This window comes from Vanessa atalanta, chromosome 15 (assembly GCF_905147765.1).
Source record: "Vanessa atalanta chromosome 15, ilVanAtal1.2, whole genome shotgun sequence".
NCBI lineage: Eukaryota > Metazoa > Arthropoda > Insecta > Lepidoptera > Nymphalidae > Vanessa > Vanessa atalanta.
This window is the reverse complement of record NC_061885.1, coordinates 12,048,507-12,069,710: the sequence shown is the minus strand read 5'-3', so window position 1 is coordinate 12,069,710 and position 21,204 is coordinate 12,048,507. Positions and strand designations below refer to the sequence as shown.

Genomic DNA, 21,204 nt, shown 5'->3' with positions numbered 1-21,204 from the left:
TTAGTTTATTAACGTTGGTATAACTTAAAATATGTTATTTGTTATTAGATCAAGTCATTGCTAAGCATTGAATAATGAATAATTTCGAATGCAATGTTTCCATCATATCATGTTAGTTGAAGGTTTTTAGGTAATGTATGAATTAGAATAACATTTGAATGTTACGAAGTTCACATTGTTTGTTAATGTTATTGGATTGAATTAGTTTAATAGAGTGACTTTTATATGAATATATTGGGGTTTACTTGGTAGAAAAGTTTAATAAAATATAAATATATTATACAATGTTAGATTTTTTTATTTTTATTTTTTAAATAACGCTCCCATTTTATTGTTTTGTTTTTTTTTTTACGCAAATTTTTGTTAGGTAAGTTCTGCCCGTTTTTTGTTTATTTTTTTTTGTGTTTACCGTAACTTTGCATGATTGCATGATTCACAGCTTAAATTTTTCGACTCGCGCAGGGCATTTTTGTTATTCTTTTCCTTTTTGTTCATACTAATATAATTAATAATTTCAGGTAGACGAGAAAACCCAAGGGTCGGGAGACTACACTTAATTAACAAACGTTCGTTAGAGTAGGTCACAGTGACTAAAACCTCGGCGGTCAAATGATACCTCGAACCTCCCCGGTACACGGTCCGCGCCGCGTGCGAACATAACATAACGGATAGTGTATCGAAGGACCCCGAGCATTACTAGAATCATTCACCGTCAGATCTTCGCAATAAACGTTATTTATTTTCTTTTTGTTCTTTTTTTTTACTTTCCTCTCGCAAAGCTTCGATCACAGCACTCGGCACTCGTTCCACCGGACGTACAGAGCGCGCAGTGACCGTGCCCGTGTTGCAGGCGAGGAGGCGTTCGCGCGGCTGGGCGGGCTGTCGTGGGAGCAGTGGTCGGCGCGGCTGGCGCTGCCGCTGGTGGCCGGCATGCGCGTGGGCGCGGCCGCGCTGCCGGCGGCGGGCGAGCCCAGCTTCACGTGCCCCGACTGCGGCCGCGTCTACAAGCTCAAGTCGTCGCTGCGCAACCACCAGAAGTGGGAGTGCGGCAAGGAGCCGCAGTTCCAGTGCCCCTACTGCGTGTACCGCGCCAAGCAGAAGATGCACATCGCGCGCCACATGGAGCGGATGCACCGCGAGGTGCACGTCAAGCACGAGCAGTACATCAAGCAGGACAACGTGAACGCCTGCACGTAGTCCGACGAGGCCGATTCCGATATTTTACATTTCTCATACGATTAGTTCAGGCTCCTCAAGTTTTTAGCCGATTGTGATAAATGTGATGAAATCTCTTTTGTGATAGTGACGGGGGACGGTCACGTTAGATAGTAATCGCCTTCCTCGATGGGCCACATTGTGCCTTAGCTCGTTACCTACTCCGGTCTGGGGGATGTGGAGTGTTATAGATACCGTATGAATTTAATCTCATGACGAATTTCTCTTAGTATTCACACTGGTTGCAGTTATTTGCGACGGTGTAAGCAACTGTTGCATTTATCCAGTACGTTAAGAAAAGTGATTTGTATAGTTACGCTTCTATATATTTTTATATACAGCATTTATCGTGTAAATTATCATTCCTGATTTTGACGAAGATAGGCGTGTAGCTTCGCTAGATCGTTGCTAAGGAAAGTATAGCTCCTTGTTACCAGTTACAGTTACTATTGACTAAATTTAACTTTAAATGTTAAAAAGAATTCATTCATTGGCGAGTTTGAATTTGGGTTCATTTGTTTTGACGAGATTAACGTACAACATAAGTGGGTACCTAAATGTAGTGAGAATGGAAAAGTTGTAATGAATACTTGCGTTCTTTTGTTTTATTTTATTACGTAGTTATTAGTTAAAATGAAGCTATTTTGTCGCTTAGTATGCAAGTTTTAGGTCTTTGCCATAATGCATGTTCCATTATTTTTGTAATACTCAATATAAGTTAATTTTTTATATTATTTTTTTTTTTCGATTATTTTAGATCTCTTTACGTGTAATGCATTTATTTTATATTAATCTAGAACGTAAAGTCTGTCCTGACGACAGCAGAGATCAGATATTGTTTAAGTGGTATTAATTTTAAGTTCCTGGAGATGAATGAGGTGTAATGACTCGTTGTTCGATGTTATATTTGGGGCCAATTGTTTTTTACTTTAGATTAGGTCAAACCAGTGGAAATGAGTGCCTTATTAAAGTGATTGTTAAATTGTAGACACTGCCATTGAGGGATTATCGCATGAGTGACCCGCACAAAGGAATCATGTCATAATTGGTTGATAACGAAATCTTCCATTTAGGTTTTAAGTACTTTCTATACATTACCATTTAGAAATTATAAGTTCGCTATGATACCACGTTAAGCAGAATTGTTCGCGTCTAAACTTTACCTCGTTCATTCGAAAGCGGGAGAGGACTCGTCTAAGATTCTCGGATAATTTTGTTTTCGTGATACGTGATTAGAATAATCAGCAGGAGTTACCATCATACAATCAAAATGTAGAGCTCGTTAAGTACAACCATACAAGTCATTTCAATATAACATTAAGTGCCTTCAAAAAGTTAGTCATTAGGGTTTAAAATATTTCACAATGGAGAGTTTCGGTCAAATCAATCGTAATGTAACTTGTTATTGCGAATATCTAGGTTGTGAATTTTGACAATATTACTGCTAAGGATCAAATCGTCTATTAGAACCGTTATCGAACATACCCAGTACAACATAGCTGTGATAAGAATATTCTCAAACGTTTCGAGTACACCTCGTATTCGGAACGAACAAATTTAAAGTTATTTTATTGAAATCATAACAAGCCTAGATCTAAGTGAGCCGGTCAAATCTAGCCGATGTATAGTAAGAGTTGCTACCCAGAGTGTTGACGGGCTGTAGCGTGTAATCTGACAATAGAAGTTACAGTGATCAAATGCATTTGATTGTATTTTATAACCTTTTTGTATTTTAAATAAAGTTGCTATTCTTGATATTTTATAGTTTCAATTTATAATTTTGTCAACCTGTTACATTATATCGGAATTAATAATTTGGTTAAGTGAACTTGTTAAGATAACTAATACTGCGGTATTTGTATATTGGTAATAGTTTGTAACATTGCATGTTTTGTATTAATAATTCTAACTGCTAATATTCAGAGATTTTTCAATATCACTTAAATTGGAAAAACCTGTGTAAATTTCCAATTTCGGTGAATCCTCTTTTTTAACCTGTCTTAAAAATGGTCGCATGCTATCCTAAGGGGTAATTATGGAAGTAGCATAAATAGTATAACTAGGAAAAGTGAAACAAATTAATGGGAGACATGGTGCATTATCCTCCGCTTCTCACGTCCGTGCACATCTTGAGGTGGCTTTGCTTACATATTACGGTGGAAGCTTTTTATTATTTGCACGTATTCATTTTTGTTTGCGTTTTAATTTCAGTTGCACAGTTGTACACACCTTATATATTGGGTTATGGGACCGCCGGTCTGAGTAGCGGCAAAGTCGGGTGGACGCTGTATGAGTGCGTGGATTGTGGGAATAAATACAAGCACAAGGGCTCTCTACAGCGACATATTAAATACGAATGTAGAAAACAGCCGAGTTTCAAGTGTCCTTACTGCGTGTATCGCGCCTATCAAAAGCATAATTTGCTTCTACATGAACGACATCTGCACAAAGATTTGCCGGAGAAAGTGGATTTCGTGTCGGAATGACCCACCCAACCATCAAGGTTTCAGTAAAAGTTTTTTTTATAACTACTAACCGGCTATAAGGGGGACTAACGGAATATATAGTTTGACTATCATTATACTAACATCTCGCGAATGAAACATTGACAAAACCACGGTTTTAAAATTTCATAAGACAAGTTTCTCAAACACCACCCACTCACCGCACTAATTATTTTTTGTATCATAATTTTTATTATTCTTTCGTTTCAACAATAATGTCGCTTTTTAATCTATAATGCACAAGTCTTATCGACTGTTTGGCATATTATTATATTCGTTTAATTTATGAATATTATTTTATATATATGTAATTAATGTAATTTTAGCAGATAGCCTGTGAGATCGCTTGCAAAAGTTGTAAATATTGTAATCATCTTTAAGATGGACCGCCTTTGAATAGTTTTTTTCATAACTACATTAAAATAAAAACAAATTTATTATTTCTGTTACAGTTGAAGAAATTCAAATAATACTTAAAAGAAGGAGTAAGGATTTCACCATGAGGATGTCTGTGAGAAGTTTTCGCAGTCCAAGTGCATAAATGATCAAAATGTTTTAAATCTTAGTTCTCGCGAAGAAATTAATATAAATTACGATTTCTAGTAAATATTGCCTTAGCCAATGTTTGTGTTTTGAATAAAATCAATTTATTTGCATTTTATTTAAAAAAAAAAGTACTTCATATGAGAGTAGGAAGAAAACGATTGTTTTTATATCATTGAGATAATTTATGGCAGCAATACAATAATGTTACCACCGAGATTTTAATATAAAATTCGAGTTTTGGTTTATGGTGGCAATGTTGACCTACTAATACATAATATTTTAAGAAGTATAACTATTACGTAAGACATGTTTTTAAAAATAATTTTACTTTTAGATTGTTAAATTTTCTTGTTCTTGTTATTAATTTTTATTTAGTGTGTGTTCCTTGTTGCCAAAGAAATTTATCAAAGTAATTTATACCAAGCCAAATAATTGTATTATAGTTTCAGTATTTTTGTTAAATTGTATATAATATTTGCATTTGTTATTGTTAATAACTAAGTTACCTTTTAAAGTTCAAAGAAAACGCGCAATATATTAAACCAAAGAATCTTCCAGTCGATTCTAGCCTTTATAAGTGCCTTATACGAAATATGTAATACTATTGTTACGACGTAAATTTTAAGAGTTTTTTTTTATTAAATTTAAGATATATTGTGTAAGATACATTTCTTCCTAGATAATCTTTCATAATAATGTTTTTTTTTTCAGCGTGGACTGACTACATTGTTTACTAATAGGAATACCTTACCTTATCTTTATCTGCTTCAAGATTAAAGCACCTCAATGATTATACTCCGTTTCTAAATAAATTGCACCCTTAAATTAATGTTCCGAAAAATGCACATGCCCATATTACGTTTCAGAACTGTTTACAGTTACATCTTAATAAGCAGTTGGGCGAATTTATACAAAATTATGTTTTGAGCTACGGTCATTTGTAAATTTTGTGCATTTTTTTTTTGCAATTGAATATTCTTTAATGGACATTTTGTATCTAAGAAATATTGAATTTGTTTTAATTATTACATGTTACCTTTAATTCAAAAATTACAAATGCGTTATTATTAAAATATTAGGTTTTGGTTGATAAATAATTACGATAACATCAAAATATACTCATAATTACTTACCAACGTTACATTCTATATGTATAAAAAAAAATGAAATAGTTTTTATATAATATTGATTCAGTGTTTTTATTATAAAAAAAACGCACTCATTTTAATAAACTTAAATAGTAATTGTTTTTTTTTTATATTATAGTGTTGTTGATATCGAGCAAAATAAAAACCTACAATTTTATACTTTGACCTAAAACGCATCTGGATTAATATTTTATATATAATTGTTTTTATTAAAATATGTACCTTCTAATTCTTATTGTTTCAACAATTAAAGAATGTTTTTTACATATTTTATTACTTTGTGTTAATGTTTAAAGGAATAAAATTTAAACTGAAAATATCCAAACTAATAAATTTATATGATACCTCTCGGTTTCTATTAACACAAAATAATAAAATAAGGATTATTCTGGAATACGAGAAATAAATTATTATTAAAATTATTAGATTGTTTACGAAGACGAAATAGCGACACGGTCATTACAAGCCGTGTTCGCTGCATCGTATAAAAATATCGACGCTGCAGGTACTTGGACGAAATACGCGGTCTAAATACCAATCTCCTGAACGCGATCCACGAAAAATACAAATTCAAGCCCTGATGCGTCGTGATTTTTCATATGAATATCAAGTTTAGGTCAAGTTTATTTATTTTTTTTCAAAGTACTGTTATATTTTATTGTGTATACAATGTATTCATGAGTCAAATACTGCACAAATTAAAAAGTAAAAGATTTTTGTTTTGTATTTTATAAATTATTTTAAAGTGGAGTGTGTTTGGTTTGTTTTAATTTGGTTGATTTAAGAATGAGAATAAATGTTCTTTATTTAATAAATACTAATGTGTCTTAATAGTCTAGACCCACCTTCCGCCTTAAATTTATAATATAAAAATTCAGTAATATACGGTACATAGATATAAGAGTTGTTTTAAATTCTTATAAATTTTTAGAAAACAATTTGTTTCAGGTGATCTGGATTTCTTTAAAAACATGATGCAAAATATGTTACCCATCATGCCTATGAAGACTAAAAACTATTGGTCGCAATTCGATTCTAGTTTCGAATGCGAAAAATGCAAGAGGAAGTACAGACATAAAAGCACTTACCGAAGGCACATTACCTACGAATGTGGAAAAGAACCAATGTTTCGCTGTCCATTTCTGGATTGCACTTACAAAGCTTATCAAAAGACTCACACGGATGCTCATATCAAGACGAAACACAAAGTCATGACTATAGAATACAAAGGATGATGCATCGCTCAAAGTGAAAATAAAAAATGTGATATTAAATTTAATTCTGATTAAAGTTAAGGTAAAATTTTATGTCGTAATTTCATTTTTATTAGGTATTTAGATTACAAAAAAAGCTTACTATGCTAATTTTCACGTTTACGTTATAAAATATTAACAATTTTTTAAACATTGGCGCGAAAGTTAGCCGAGGTCTTTGACATAATTTTTGTGTAAATTAATGGCAAAGGTATAACACACAATAATATATTCATTTGTATATCAACACAAAGTATAAATAGTATTTTTATAATTATAACTGAAAAAGTATATTTGTGCAAATGTAATGAAAAATTCAATATTTTCTGAAAATACAAATAGATCACCTTTTCTTTTTCAAATAATATATAATAGTTTCTATTTTCAGACAATATTGAATTATTTTAGATATGTTAATTTAAAAGTAGACTTTATTTTGTAAATATAAATAACTTTAGGTATACCTTTAATATTCTGATTGGTTACATTTCTCAACGCACAGTAACTGTCATAATTTATTTGTAGTATTCTATATGTCAATGTCAATAAGAACGATAGAAAAATTCGGCAAAAATAATCAATTGACTATTATTAGTAGAATATGTCTCTATTTGAATTAAACAATTAACATATTAGTGATTTAACAATATGAATAGATTACTCTATATAAATAAGTGTTACCTTAATACATTTAGGAATAATATAAGTCGAAGTTCGCCTGTTATTTTACTTTCTAAAAATGTTTTACCAAATGTTTGTGTTCTTCGTGGAACACACGAACAAAAAAAAATCGGGTCAACTCTTAATTATATGATAGCACTCGGTGTGATGACAGTCGGTTTAAGTTATGCGGCAGTGCCATTATATAGGATATTTTGCCAGGTATGTCTAACCATGTAGGAAATATATTCTTATCATATTCAATAGATATCATAAGAATTTCTTAAATTAAGCGAAACGGCTTAATTATTAATCTTACTATTGTTTCTTCAATAGCATTATTATTATATTAGTTCTTGTATTATCAATAAATTTTGAACAAAAATACCTTGTGTAACACATTGAGCATCCTCTCTCATATAATACTAGAAACATTAGACACATTTCATAAAGCAGTCTTATTAACATTGTCAAATGGTTCAAAATTTCATTCAGGTTATAATATAAAAGAACAATTTCCATTAACAGTACATATATAAAAATAATACAATGTAACAATATTCATGCTTCACAGGCATATAGCTATGGAGGTACTACTGGACAAGCGGAGGCTGATGATTCTGTCAGTAAGATGAAAGCAGTCAAAGATAGACCACTAAAGATTCGCTTCAATGCTGATGTTGCATCTTCAATGCAGTGGAACTTTAAACCACAACAAACTGATATCACTGTAAGTTATCTCCTTATCAAACTTGTATACTATATGCAGATTCCTCACGCACAATGAAGTTGTACTGACGGCACCATATAGAACTATGTTGTCAATATATTGTTATGCAACATATAAAAATTTCTACTTTTTTAAAAACATCTTAAAGGAAATTTCTCAGTTAAAAGTAATATGCTTAAAGACATAATACTATGAAAAAAATAAGAACCAACACACTTTAAAATGAAAGTCATATCTAAAGATTTTACACATTCCGAATAGAATATTTAAAAGTGGATACTTCACAGGTGGTGCCGGGTGAGACTGCACTTGCATTTTACACAGCACGGAACCCCACAGATAAGTCAGTGATTGGCATTAGCACATACAATGTGATCCCGTTTGAAGCGGGACAGTACTTCAATAAGATTCAGTGCTTTTGCTTTGAGGAACAAATGCTAAATCCTCATGAACAGGTAATATATATTTTTGATGTATCAATTAAAAAATACCCCATAAACAATCAAGACATTCAACCTCATTCAGACCTCAAAACATTAAGATTGAAATCATTATTATTGTGTGAGGTTACTTGTTACATAATGTTATGAAATGAACTTAAAATAATATGTATGGTTTGGTATGGGTTGTTGTTAAACTACAACTGTTTGATGTTTTGTCAATATATTTGCTCTTTCAATTTTACTGACAGAATAACAAATATTGATAAACTATTTCATCTATTTCTTTAATATTTTCCTATGTTTTCTTTGGCTGCTGATATTTTTTAAATTAAGTTTTCGTTTGCACTATCAAACCAGTCTAGTAGAAAACTAGTTACCATAGGTATTATAGTAGTACTGGTGACATCATGTAATCCCATTCGACCCAGTAAATTCTTAATGAACATCTCAGACCAAAACTGCTGTACTGCTGTTCTGATGGTTAATATCCTATTCATTTGCACAAATGTGTTGCAGAACCACTAATAGTTTGACTATATGCATCATTATTATATACGAATAAAAGTATTTATGTCAACTAATTTATGTTTATTTTTGTTAAAGGTCGACATGCCTGTGTTTTTCTACATAGATCCAGAGTTTCAAGAAGATCCCAAAATGGAATATGTTGACGAAATAGTACTATCTTATACTTTCTTCGAGGCTAAGGAGGGACTGAAGTTACCTGTTCCCACTTATGCTAGATAAATGTTGTGATGTAAATAAAAGCAATTGTTAGCACAGATTATGTAATTTATGTAGTTGTTTTAAATTAAAATATAAGTTTAGTAAGTGTTGTGTTATTGTGTACTTTTAATACAATAAATGCAAGAACCTTTTTATATTTTTCATTATTAAAGAAATGTTTGCGAAAGTTACTCAAGAACTCTGACATTCGTCAGTTTTTCCAAATAATACTATCTTAAAATACACATATAGACAGGTACATCTCAGTATTAACTAAGAGGTTACAGGCAAAAATAAGCTCAGTTTTTCAGTCGTTAGAGCACGTGAATCCGTACGTAAGATTGTTTACTTGTCGGAAGCGTGGTGAAATAAAAAGACGATATTGGAACTGCGAATTTAATCTCCGCGCGCCGGCCGCCTAGGCCTTGACGGCGGCCGTGACGGGGTAGCCGCGCCGCAGCCCCATGCACTGGTCGCGGTCGATGAACAGCGTGCTGCTCTTGTAGCGCAGCTCGGCCTCCAGCCCCGCGCGCACGCCCAGCAGCGTCTGGTGCGTGCCCTCCGCCGTGTGCAGCTTGCCGCGCAGCGCGTCCATGGCCGCCTGCAGCTCGCACACCTCGCGCACCAGCCTGCGGGGGGCCTTCGTGAGAGGGGCCGAGGCGGGGCCCTCGCGCCGCTCGGATACCGCACCTGTTCTGCGCCTCGTCCCTGCACTTCTCGAGGTGCGGCCGGTTGGTGCGCGCCTGCAGCCGCGTGTGCGCCACCTTCATGGGTTGCAGCTTGTCCTCGATGGCCTTGTTCAGCAACTCCAGCGTCTTCTCCACGTCGAACATTTCTTGTTGAATCTGAGTCAAATGTTCGCTTAATATTCTGAGATATTCCATTAACAAATACGATATATACTCTATTCGAGTAGGCTCGTACTGGCGCTTTTCGATTGACATTTTAAAGAAATATATTAAGTAAAGCTACCACCGGTTCGGAATGTAGACTCTACCGAGAGGAACCTGCAAAAAAAACTACAAAAAAGTACAGTAAATACAATTATATATATAATACATCCTACATGAACGTCAATAACTTTTAGCTCCACGCTTTTTCATCATCTATATAATGTTAAATAATAGGTATGTATATTTAACAAACTCACGCCCGTTCTGTGTTACGGAAGTAACTTTACCCACTTTGTGCAAATGCAGCTGTAACTTGTTCTTGATCTCGATGGTCTCCGCGATCCGACGCGTAAAGGCGCTGTTCGTGTTACTCCACTGATCCCAGATCTCCGTCGCCGAAACGTTGATCAAGTTCTCAGCGTCTGCGGAAGGGAACTCGTCAGAGCGGCCGGGGGGGGGCCCGGCGCCGCGGGGCCGGCCGGCGCCTCACCGGACAGCATCTGCACGGCCTTGGCGCGCTCGGACTGCGAGCGCTGCAGCGTGGCGGCGCTGGCGGCGGCCCAGCGCGCGCCGTCGCACACCGTGGGGTCGTAGCGCTCGATGCCGGCGTAGAACTGCAGGCCCTGTAACGCCCCCCCCGGTCAGATCTACGACTTCATAGGGACTGGGATGCGGGACATAAACATTCGCTACGAAATCATTTTGAATATGAAGGACCAGAATGTTAATATCGATTGATTTAGTGATTAAATCGATTCGAAGGTAGCGTTCGCTTGCCTTGGAAAAGTTGTTGAGTTGGTGGCACATGGAGTCGATGCCGAGGGCGTACTCTTTGTTACGAAGGTCGGTCTCCAGCTCGTGCTGCGTCGCGCGACAGTTCTTAGACTGTTGCCGTACCTGCAAAATATAAAAATGTTCTATCGTCTGTACAACCTAGTTATAAATATCCTGGTCATCACAAACAAGCTGTCATCAATCTTAAATACTGTCCTAAGTTCAGCATATTGTAGTTACACCTTTTCGAGCATATTGCGGAACTTGTCCTGGCATTCCCGTAGTGTAGCTACTTCCTTTAAAAGAGACTGCTCCACTGCATCGTGAACTTGCTCCATCCCTGACAAATAACGTTAGGTACTGATTAAAATAATATGATTCATTTTCAATACAGCAAGAAAAAACATTAACCTTGTCTCTTCTCGCGATGGTACAAACATTCTTGTACAATATGAAGAGGACCCTCAATTCCAGCGATAGCTCTTTCGAGCTGCCTCCTCGTATCGTTCAGCTTCTCACAGGTCGCCACTAGCCGCTCCATTTCTATCGAAACCTAAAAAAGGATGTACGGGTAATATTTATTTTTTATATACTTATGTACAGACAGCAAAAAAACCTTACCTCGTTGCGCCAAAATGTAGTGTCTGTTATCCTTTCGCCGATTCTTCTACCAGAGTCTCGTTGCCCCTGTGTTCCAATTTCGTCAGTCTCTCTGTAATTTGTTTAATATATGAGTATCTTTCGAGTTTTTTTTTTAATTACATTAAGTCTTACCTTAGCATCCGCATAATATCATTTCTTACACGCTCTGAGAAATTTCTCTTCGCATCAGACTCGTTATAATTTTTTATGCTGGTTTGATTCCATTCGTTCTGGGTGTATCGAGTATAAAGCGCTGCTCGAGCTGCGTGTTCAGGGCTTCGGTCGAAGCCTGTGACGAGGTTAGGAAACCGCAAAGGCTCTGTTGCCATCCCAGCTGGCGTATAGCACGGATCCACCATGGTATTTGTAATCGGTTGGGATGGCCTATTTCGTCAAACAGTATTATGAGAATAAAACTTATATAAAAAATAACTAGCAGTCAAAGTTTCATAATAAGTTAATATACTATGTCATTCATATAAAGCTTATTTAAATGATAAAATATATTTACATCGGTGTAACTTCAATCTCTTCGTAGCCCATGATAGGTCTCCACGGATGTTTTTTTGGGGAGTGGAAACAGTACCCTACTTGTGGGGGTACACTTGGAGAACCTGGAGTTTCTTTTACGGGACTCCATTGTTGTAGTTGCTAATAAGAAAAGTAATTGAATGACCGACATTTTTCAAAAAATAATATAATTATTAGTATATGTAATGATATATTTACTGTACACATGGAAACTTCTTTAGCCATTTTCGTGGGTATTGGTATCCAAAATTTAGAATAAATAAGTTAATGGTAAAACATCAATATAAAACTAGAAATTCAAAATGTTATTCGGTGTCATGTTACTCCTTAGTAATGACATTTTTTTAAATTATGTCATTGTTTTATTTTTTAGTTTGTATTAAAGAGAATGAAATCTCTATGTTTTAGTTAATATAGTGACTAAAGTTGAATACATAATGACTAAATAGGTCTAATATGTTGTGTCGTTTATTGTGCTATCAGTCGATTTTGTTCCCAAACGTAAAACATTAAGTCAAAGTCAAGTTCATGACAGTGAGCAACAGCAGATAGTTATTGTGACAGACGACAGTGTCACTGATACGAGTAAGTCGGGACCCTATTTTGCTTGAAAGTATTTTTTAATGCGGATGTTTTAACATTCTGGATAATAAATGTTACACCATTGAAAAAATTAAATAAAATGAGTAGCGTTCCTGAAAACGCACCTAATCGTAAGTTACATATAATTTGATTTTACTCATAAGCTATTTTGAAAGTTCCTGGAATATTGAAATAAACTCAATTATTTCGTTCAGATTGCCCTGGTACTCAAAGCGAGGATGCAGGCAAAGCCTCGGCGTGTGCTGGATGTCCAAACCAGAACATCTGTGCATCGGGTATAGTAGAAAACATTACTGATATCACTGATATACGATCAGGATTTACTTATTTGTTTACAAAGCACACCGATACCAGATAAAGGTTTCAATGCTACCACTTGAAATGTAAATAAAAACTTTGTAATAACATTGATAGCATAACAACATGAACTTTTTAATATTATAACATTTATCAACATTTAAATGTGGTCGAAGCTGCAAGTTATTATTAGTTTACATTTTGCTTTTGACTAAATAGAATGTAGTTATAATCTATTCATAATATAAAAATAAAACAACATTACTTAACAAATTTTAAGGAGTGCCAGCCGGACCAGATCCTGCTCTTGAAATAATCAAAGAGCGCCTAGCCAATGTGAAACACAAAATCATAATTCTCTCCGGAAAAGGCGGGGTGGGTAAAAGTACTGTCACCTCACTTCTGGGACACGCGCTGGCCAAACTCAATCCTGATGCAAATGTAAGTCTATTTATCATCATTTCACAACAATCATGTTTATCTCACTTGATAAAATATTGTTGTTGCTAAACAATATATTTATTAATATTTCATCATTCATTGCTACCCAATGTTAAAAATTCATAAACACATCAACATTCATGCAAAACAAAATAAGTTATTTTGACTGTTTCAAATTAATCCTCAAATTTTTTGTAAGCCCATCTGGATGGATACATCAATCGGCACTTATATTATGCCACCCAATATGAATACTCTTTTTTTTTAATTTATTTAAGGAAAAAAAGTACATTTGGATAAATATTACTAGCAGTGCAACAAAAACAATAAACGGTAAAATATAATATATCAATATTAAAAAAAAATTTATTGATATTACTTTTACTTACATTGATATCTCATAGTATACCTGTATTACTCTGATTCATACAAATATACGCTTGCTATTGTGATCAATATAGAACAATTTTTTTTTTAATCATTGCCAACTTATTAATGTCTCTTCAAATATTTTTGCACAATCATTCAAGTGAGTTCATGTTACATAATATGTGATGTTTTAAAATAAACAAACAATTGCCAATAGACTAAAATGAGATATATAATTCTACCACAATTATATATTTTATCATACTGATATACTACAGTCACAATAGTCATATAAAATTATAAGCGAGCTAAGAAAACACAGCTATTCCTTTTTCTCCTTTGTTTAACAATTGATAATTCGTTTTTTTTAAAACATCGTAGGTTTTGACGACCATTAATGTTATCAAAAATTGCAAAACTGAGGAGCAAGAAAAATGATCGAGATATGCCAGTTTTAATAAAAAAAAAAGAAATTTTGTGTATTATGTGAGACCTTAATAATAAAAGGATTTTCCTTTATATTAATAAAAAATAAACTTATATTTGGAGTCAATCCTTACTTGGTGGTTGGGTTTTGTTCAAGTCTGTCTGGGTAGGTTCCACCCACTCATCATATATGTATACTAATGCCTAATAGCAATACTAAGTATTGTTGTTTTTGGGTTTGAAGGGTGAGTGAGCCAGTGTAACTACAGGCACAAGGGATATAACATTTTAGTTCCCAAGGTCTGTCTCTCTAAGGGCGTTGATGACCACCTACATCAGGTAGCCTAATTTACCGTTGCTCTAACTAATTTACGAAAAAATAATAAATCATACAATACAATGAATATTACATTTTTACGAGCGTGTATAAAACTTCAGATGTTACTTTTCGTTGATCATATATTGAAACTGAATTTTAAACTATTACATTTGTGAATCGAAAAAATGTGTAAAAAAGTTTATTTATGTATCGAATGCGTATTTATGCACAGCTTTAGGACTACAAGTATACTATCTGAACTACCAATTTAACTTTATTCCTTCATTATGGATGAAAGATAATGTGAAAAGTGTAGAAGAGAAATTGTGTTTAATAAATAAAAACTGGCAACTTTACCCTATTATATCTCGAACGCCGTTCATATGAGCTGCCGAATTCCATATCAATGCCTTAAAATACGAGAGACGTGTATCGATTCCGAAGTCTGGTCGGAGATTTCGCAAGGCCTCGTCTCGTGGCCTGGCACCGCCTGGCACAGCCGCCTATATAGGTCACTTCAATATAATACGTGGAATTCATTTTCCGACTTAAGTCTTAAAATCAATCAATGAATTGTTTCACCAGACATTTGCCTTCTTTTTACGAATCTTTTCTACTTACTTTTATTATTTAAGTTTTTTTTTAAATTATATTTTTATGTTTGAAAATATAAATAACATTTCCAACCTACAAGCAAACATTTACACAATCTCTAACAGATAAGGTTAATCAATGGATTTATCATTTGTATATTCTATATTAAACCTGAAAGCTTAAAATAAAACAATGGAGTGCCGTCAGCTCATTAGAGGTGTGCTTAAGTTTAGGTTGCTTTTTAAATACTTAATATTGATTGAATAAAAGAATACTATAATATTAGCGTACTACTACTAATATTAGCTTAGTCGGATGAATACAGTATTCTTCCGACTAAGGTAATATTTATGATAATTTTTTTTTTTTTTATAGCCCGAGAGGGCAAATGACTCTGCTCCACCTGATGGTAAGTGGTAGTAGAGTCCAAACGCGACGACGGCTAGTGCAGTTGGGAAAGGTGATCTGCTCTAGCCGCCCCCGCCTTGCCAGCCCGCAAGATGCCTCTTCACGCCTCGTTTGAAGGAACCCAGGTCATAAGAGGAGGGGAATACGTGCGCTGGTAAAGAATTCCATGTTTTGGAAGTGCGACAAAGAAAAGAGTTGCCAAATTTCTTTGTACGCGATGGAATTGATGTCACAGTTAGGCGGTGACATCGAGAACCAGCACGCGTGGACTTGTGAAGGAAAGGGGAAGCAGGAATAAGGGAGAATAGTTCCTCTGAGCACTCGCCGTGACACATTCGATAGAAAGCGCTGAGTGCCGCTATCTCTCGACGCAATTGTAAAGGCTCGAGGGTGTTGGTGACCTTTACATCGCCAATAATGCGAACCGCACGTCGCTGCAACCGATCCAAGGCCTCCAGTAGGTACTTAGCGGAGCCATCCCAGAGGTGCGAGCAATATTCAACGCAGGACCGTACCTGTGTTTTATACAGCAGGAGCAGTTGAGCAGGCGTGAAAAAACGCCGCACCTTGTTCAGGACTCCGAGTTTACGTGAGGCTGTTTTTATAACAGCCTCGATGTGATCCTTTGGATTGAGGTCGCACCGAACGTCGATTCCCAGTATGGCGACTTTGCTATGTATCTCCAGCGTAGTGCCACAGAGGGAAGGAGGAGGGGAATATGGTGACTTTTTCGCTGTGAGAGCGCACACCTGTGTTTTCTTGGCGTTAAACTCAACAAGATTGTCAGAGCCCCATTTGGCGATGAGTCCTAACGTCCTATCGAGTTCAACAACAAGATCCCTCCGTCTCTCCTCAGTTTCCGCCCGTCCAGCCGCTGCGCGTCCGTGGTATCCCCCGTGCACTGTACTGTCATCTGCATAGCAATGTATGTTCTCGAGAGAGAGCATATCATTGATATGCAGAAGAAAGAGCGTGGGGAATATCACAGACCCCTGGGGGACTCCAGCATTCACTACATGGGATTTTGAAGCGCAACCATCAACTAGAACGCGAAGGCTGCGCTTGTGTAGGAAGCTAGCAATCCAGGTGCAGAGCTGAACCGGCAGACCGTATGCCGGCAGCTTGGAGAGAAGACTTCTGTGCCAGACTCTGTCGAAAGCCTTGGAGATATCGAGGCTGACGGCCAACGACTCTCCACGCTTATCGATAGCTTCACCCCAGAGGTGTGTTACGTACGCTAGAAGATCACCTGTGGACCGTTTTGGTCGAAACCCGTACTGACGAATACATTCATATGTAGACTGGAGCAAACTTTTTAACCAACAGATAGACAACCAACAAACTAAAAATGGCGATACAGATCAGCTTTGTAGATACAGGCCCTTTAAATAAACTCAATTGTTAAAATAATATATATTACCATCAAGCAAAAATAAAACAACAACAAATATATTTAGACGGGATGGAATAACGATACCCAACCTATCAAAATCAGTTCAGCCAGTTAAAATTTATGGTAGAACAAACACATGAACACACTCCTTTTTGGGCAGTCGTGTAAAAATACACATCGGACGACCTCTGTGGAGATTAATTGTATATTTAAATAAAGAAAAATTTAACTATTTCTGTATGAATTCCAAATCTATACGTGTTGGTGACTAGCTGAACCTGCAGCTTTACAGCTTTACCCTCGCGAAATTATTAAAACTCAAACTTCCTACCCCCGTTTTATCCCGCTTCACCCTATAAGGGTGATATAAACCTATCTGCCAAATTTCAAGTTTGTAGGTGGTATAGTTTCTGAAATTTCGAGATGATTCTTCCTACATATATAAATGTAAATAGTCTAAAGGGTCAGTTACTCAATTATAAAATATATGAGGACAAAACCAGAAATGTTTGTAGTTCATAAATTTTATAGGAAGTTAATTACAAAGTCGTTTACCATTGATTTTTACATCACTTTCACCAGGAGTAATATAGAAATACGACCTTATTATATAACTAGTTTTTAAACATGTTTAGTAATGTATTATGTACAGATTATAATATGTTAATTTGTATATATGAATAGTTAATTTTTTCGCGTCAATTGCACTTACAAGATAGGTAATGTCGAAAAACAAAACTCACATACCCAGTACGATAAACTTCTTAACATAGTTCTGATTTCAACAACATCAAGACATTTCAACAATTTCAAGAACAAGGCATGATTTTGAAGGTACCTACTTGATAAAATTGCAATCAATAATTTATTGATTATTGTTTATTAATTATATACGTACGTACGATACGTATTTCCAACTACGGTTTATATTCCTCTTGCTTCTTTTCAATTTATCTTCGATACGTGAACTCTACTGCTTAATGTTTTTTAAGAAACAATTTATAATAAGTAGGTATAAATAATTTGTTTCTTGAAGGAAAGTTTTAGGTAGTTTTAAAAACTTCAAGCGAACGAGAAGAATCATCTCCGGTTTCGTTCGCTTAAAAATTAAAGAAGTTCATGTTTTTGTCAAGAGCCCCAAACTAATGTAAAACTCAAATGTATGTAAAAGTATGAAAAAAGTTAGTAACGGTCTGTATAAGACCCACTGCTGAGTTCAGATTTTATATCCTTTTGAAGAGGAGGTTCGCTTTATTCCACCATCATGCTGCCACATGTACATTTGAGTTCACTATTATCCCAAATAATGTAATTCAGCGATATATGTACGTTTACTTTATAATTATTATCAGATACATCCTAACTATTGTTACGAATGTGAAATTGAGTTTATTTTTGTTTGTAAAGTTTTCAAGTCTTAACTACTCAACTGAACATCACGAAATTTTGCATGTATGTACATTGTCAGGAAGTCATACTAAACAGAAAGCAACAAAAACCCTCTGTCTCGAACCGGGGCCACACCGCGCTAGGAAAGTTGTGAATTTTAAACTCAACTAATACGTAACGGCATCGCTACTGTTATTCATATAATTATAAATATATTATAATGGTTATTTTGTAGGTGGGTATACTAGACGCCGATATATGTGGGCCGAGCCAGCCGCGCGTGCTCGGCGTCAGCGGAGAGCAAGTACACAACTCTGGCTCGGGCTGGTCACCTGTCGTGAGTACAACCACTTCCAGCTCCTTAGCTAACAAACTATTTAATTTACAAATTCCGTGCGACTTTTCAATCGCTCTTGTACACTGTGCACTACAAGTAGTTGATTAATATATCTTTAATTATACAACACAAGTACACATAACTACTTATATCCGCATTAAATTTATTACGAAAGTTCCGATAGCAACTTCCTCAATATTCAATGTCATTTACATTATTCAAGATCTCGACCGAAGATATTTCGTCATTCAATGTTAAAATTGTTTATTTGCCTTGACTTTCTTTGGTATGTAAAGGCTTTTCTTCTTGTTAATAGTATTATATTAATAGATTATCGTGGCATTTTTAATCGATTATCGATTAAAAATGCCACAATCGAGTATTTAAGAGCCACTGGAATCCAACTGACTATCAAGAGCTTTCCTAAGTTTTGTATGTAGAATGCCATATTCCGTTGCAGTACTACAAAAACTGCGCTAATACTAAATGAGCAAAAAACTACCTAAGAGAACTTTTGGTAAAGTTTCGATATTTTAAGATATGCTCAAAACGTTGTTAGTTCGACTGAAGAACACTGATTCATAAGAAACCCGTCTTCAAAAAGCTGTACTTAAATACACAGGATGTCTATATTATTAATATCATGAGATAATATAAAATAATATAATTTATTATACTTTGTATGTAGCTTCTTTAATTAGCGCTCACATCTTATATCATTTGTAATGTAATGAATTTAGATAAAGGTCCATTCCCTCGCAGTTGAATGGCTTCGAGAGTATTGAATCTCGCCCCCTGACGTAACACAACAAACAAATCTTTAATGGCTTCTAGTTAAATTTATGAAACATTAATTGATTTCCGAATAGTGTTAATATTTTCTACAATATCATGTTGTTTATTCGTGGAATTATAAAAGTTTTATTAATTATAACGTAATCTGTTACAATATTAAAAAAAATGAATTGTTTTTTTAATATTAAAACGTTTGATAGTCAGTTTGTTTCCACGGTGTTTCTAGATGGTTAAATACTTGATTATTTTTTAGGTATATTTATAATTAATATAATACTATTACACATGATACACCCGTCACGAATAACCCATTACGAATATGTACTATATATATACGGGGGCGGAAGCTGCGAGTTTATTTATATATAGTGTAAATAATATAATTATTCTGTTTTAATATCAAACTTAATTTTCTGACAGTTTAGAAGTAAACAATACATCATTTACTTTATTAAACTACTTCTACTCTTGGACTTATCCAATCTCATTTCATCACGTTGCCTTTGATTAGGTTGTTAAAATAATTTATCACAATATTTATTTATATTTCAGTATGTAACTGATAATTTGTCTTTGATGTCAATCGGATTCCTATTGGCTAGTCCCGATGACGCCGTTATTTGGAGGGGGCCGAAGAAAAATGGTAAGCACTTGAACAAATTACCCATTTTACTAATGTGAATCAATATAATGATTTGATGTGTGAAAATAAAAACGTTAGTAAGTAGCTTATTTTAAATATGTGCATATTATAAAATGTTAATTATTTTGCAGGTATGATTAAGCAATTCTTAAGTGAAGTGGATTGGGGGGACTTGGATTACTTGTTAATCGATACACCGCCAGGTAAAGACATGTTTTTACTATACAGTGACACACATATACACAATGTCACGTACATAATAGTAGCAATACACTAATAATAATAATGAAGTTATATTTACAAATGTCGTATATCTTGCAGGCACGTCCGACGAGCACCTGTCCGTGATCCAGTACCTGTCGGCGGCGGGCGTGTCGGGCGCGGTGGTGGTGACCACCCCGCAGGAGGTGGCGCTGCTCGACGTGCGCAAGGAGATCCAGTTCTGCCAGAAGGTCGGCCTGCCCGTCCTCGGCGTCGTCGAGAACATGTCGCTGTTCGTGTGCCCCAACTGCCAGGTAACGTGCCGCCCCGAAATGCTCATGAACGGAAACAGGTACACGTACTCTTCGTGCGATACGTTCGCTTTCCGTGTACGCCCTAAGAACGAACGAAGACGGTGTGAAGGCTAACGTCCCTATTTAAAAATGAAACAAAAATCTGATAAAAATATCGCGGGCGTGCGCAGGCGCGCAGCGAGATCTTCCCGGCGACGACGGGCGGCGCGCGCGCCATGTGCGCGGCGCTGGGCGCGCGGCTGCTGGGCGCGCTGCCGCTCGACCCGCTGCTGGCGCGCTGCTGCGACTCGGGCGCCGACTTCGTGGCCGAGCTGCCGCACTCGCCCGCCGTGCTGGCGCTGCGGGCGATCGTGGCCGGTACGCGCCTCCGATGTGTCGCCGCTCTGCGAGTATCGCTCGTCCATCGGGCTGTTTCTGAGCTTACCTTTACCCTTTTTCGTTTCAGAAATCGTTGCCTCGTGCGATCGGCCCAAAAGTTCGTAGGGAACTCGGATCTTGAGCGGCGCTGCGCGACGGCCGTGGAGCGACTGTTCCAAAATGATTGTTATGCCTAGTCGATGTACAAACGATAGATGAGACGATGGAATTTATAAATTATAATATAAGTATA

The 21,204-nt window shown here is 35.8% G+C and overlaps 4 protein-coding genes across 4 annotated transcripts; 3 read left to right on the top strand and 1 right to left on the bottom strand.

Annotated features, from left to right (window-relative positions):
• The first annotated feature begins 74 nt into the window (after positions 1–74).
• LOC125069559 (longitudinals lacking protein, isoforms A/B/D/L-like) lies at positions 75–1,197 on the top strand. Its single transcript, XM_047679079.1, has 2 exons — positions 75–111; positions 851–1,197. Exons 1-2 carry the CDS (start codon positions 75–77, stop codon positions 1,195–1,197), a joined length of 384 nt encoding a protein of 127 aa, XP_047535035.1.
• A 6,016-nt stretch (positions 1,198–7,213) lies between these two features.
• LOC125069344 (cytochrome c oxidase assembly protein COX11, mitochondrial) lies at positions 7,214–9,330 on the top strand. The gene is made up of 4 exons (XM_047678809.1): positions 7,214–7,548; positions 7,901–8,056; positions 8,344–8,511; positions 9,103–9,330. Exons 1-4 carry the CDS (start codon positions 7,315–7,317, stop codon positions 9,244–9,246), a joined length of 702 nt encoding a protein of 233 aa, XP_047534765.1. The 5' UTR covers positions 7,214–7,314; the 3' UTR covers positions 9,247–9,330.
• Positions 9,331–9,607: 277 nt separating this feature from the next.
• On the bottom strand, positions 9,608–12,394 carry LOC125069337 (tektin-3-like). Its single transcript, XM_047678798.1, has 11 exons — positions 12,264–12,394; positions 12,046–12,185; positions 11,667–11,918; positions 11,514–11,604; positions 11,304–11,445; positions 11,135–11,232; positions 10,896–11,015; positions 10,609–10,741; positions 10,410–10,540; positions 9,916–10,070; positions 9,608–9,854 (listed from the first exon to the last, which is right to left on the bottom strand). The coding sequence occupies exons 1-11, from the start codon at positions 12,288–12,290 to the stop codon at positions 9,644–9,646; spliced, it is 1,500 nt and encodes a 499-aa protein (XP_047534754.1). The 5' UTR covers positions 12,291–12,394; the 3' UTR covers positions 9,608–9,643.
• Positions 12,395–12,622: 228 nt separating this feature from the next.
• Positions 12,623–21,200, top strand: LOC125069189 (cytosolic Fe-S cluster assembly factor NUBP1 homolog). Its single transcript, XM_047678591.1, has 9 exons — positions 12,623–12,778; positions 12,863–12,943; positions 13,246–13,406; positions 18,540–18,641; positions 19,989–20,079; positions 20,211–20,282; positions 20,401–20,594; positions 20,765–20,951; positions 21,040–21,200. Exons 1-9 carry the CDS (start codon positions 12,748–12,750, stop codon positions 21,075–21,077), a joined length of 957 nt encoding a protein of 318 aa, XP_047534547.1. The 5' UTR covers positions 12,623–12,747; the 3' UTR covers positions 21,078–21,200.
• The last annotated feature ends 4 nt before the right edge of the window (positions 21,201–21,204 follow it).

What these genes read in the sequence shown, in the direction of transcription:
- LOC125069559 (XM_047679079.1), top strand. Translation starts at nt 75, where the DNA reads ATGAATAATTTCGAATGCAATGTTTCCATCATATCAT. An exon ending in CAATGTTTCCATCATATCAT is followed by an intron (nt 112 to 850) that starts GTTAGTTGAAGG and finishes CCCGTGTTGCAG; the next exon opens with GCGAGGAGGCGTTCGCGCGG.
- LOC125069344 (XM_047678809.1), top strand. Translation starts at nt 7,315, where the DNA reads ATGAATAGATTACTCTATATAAATAAGTGTTACCTTAATACATTTAGG. An exon ending in CACAACAAACTGATATCACT is followed by an intron (nt 8,057 to 8,343) that starts GTAAGTTATCTC and finishes GATACTTCACAG; the next exon opens with GTGGTGCCGGGTGAGACTGC. An exon ending in TGCTAAATCCTCATGAACAG is followed by an intron (nt 8,512 to 9,102) that starts GTAATATATATT and finishes TTTTTGTTAAAG; the next exon opens with GTCGACATGCCTGTGTTTTT.
- LOC125069337 (XM_047678798.1), bottom strand. Translation starts at nt 12,290, where the DNA reads ATGGCTAAAGAAGTTTCCATGTGTACA. An exon ending in GATATTATGCGGATGCTAAG is followed by an intron (nt 11,605 to 11,666) that starts GTAAGACTTAAT and finishes AACAAATTACAG; the next exon opens with AGAGACTGACGAAATTGGAA. An exon ending in TCCGCAATATGCTCGAAAAG is followed by an intron (nt 11,016 to 11,134) that starts GTGTAACTACAA and finishes TATATTTTGCAG; the next exon opens with GTACGGCAACAGTCTAAGAA.
- LOC125069189 (XM_047678591.1), top strand. Translation starts at nt 12,748, where the DNA reads ATGAGTAGCGTTCCTGAAAACGCACCTAATC. An exon ending in CCAGAACATCTGTGCATCGG is followed by an intron (nt 12,944 to 13,245) that starts GTATAGTAGAAA and finishes ACAAATTTTAAG; the next exon opens with GAGTGCCAGCCGGACCAGAT. An exon ending in GCTGCGGGCGATCGTGGCCG is followed by an intron (nt 20,952 to 21,039) that starts GTACGCGCCTCC and finishes TTTTCGTTTCAG; the next exon opens with AAATCGTTGCCTCGTGCGAT.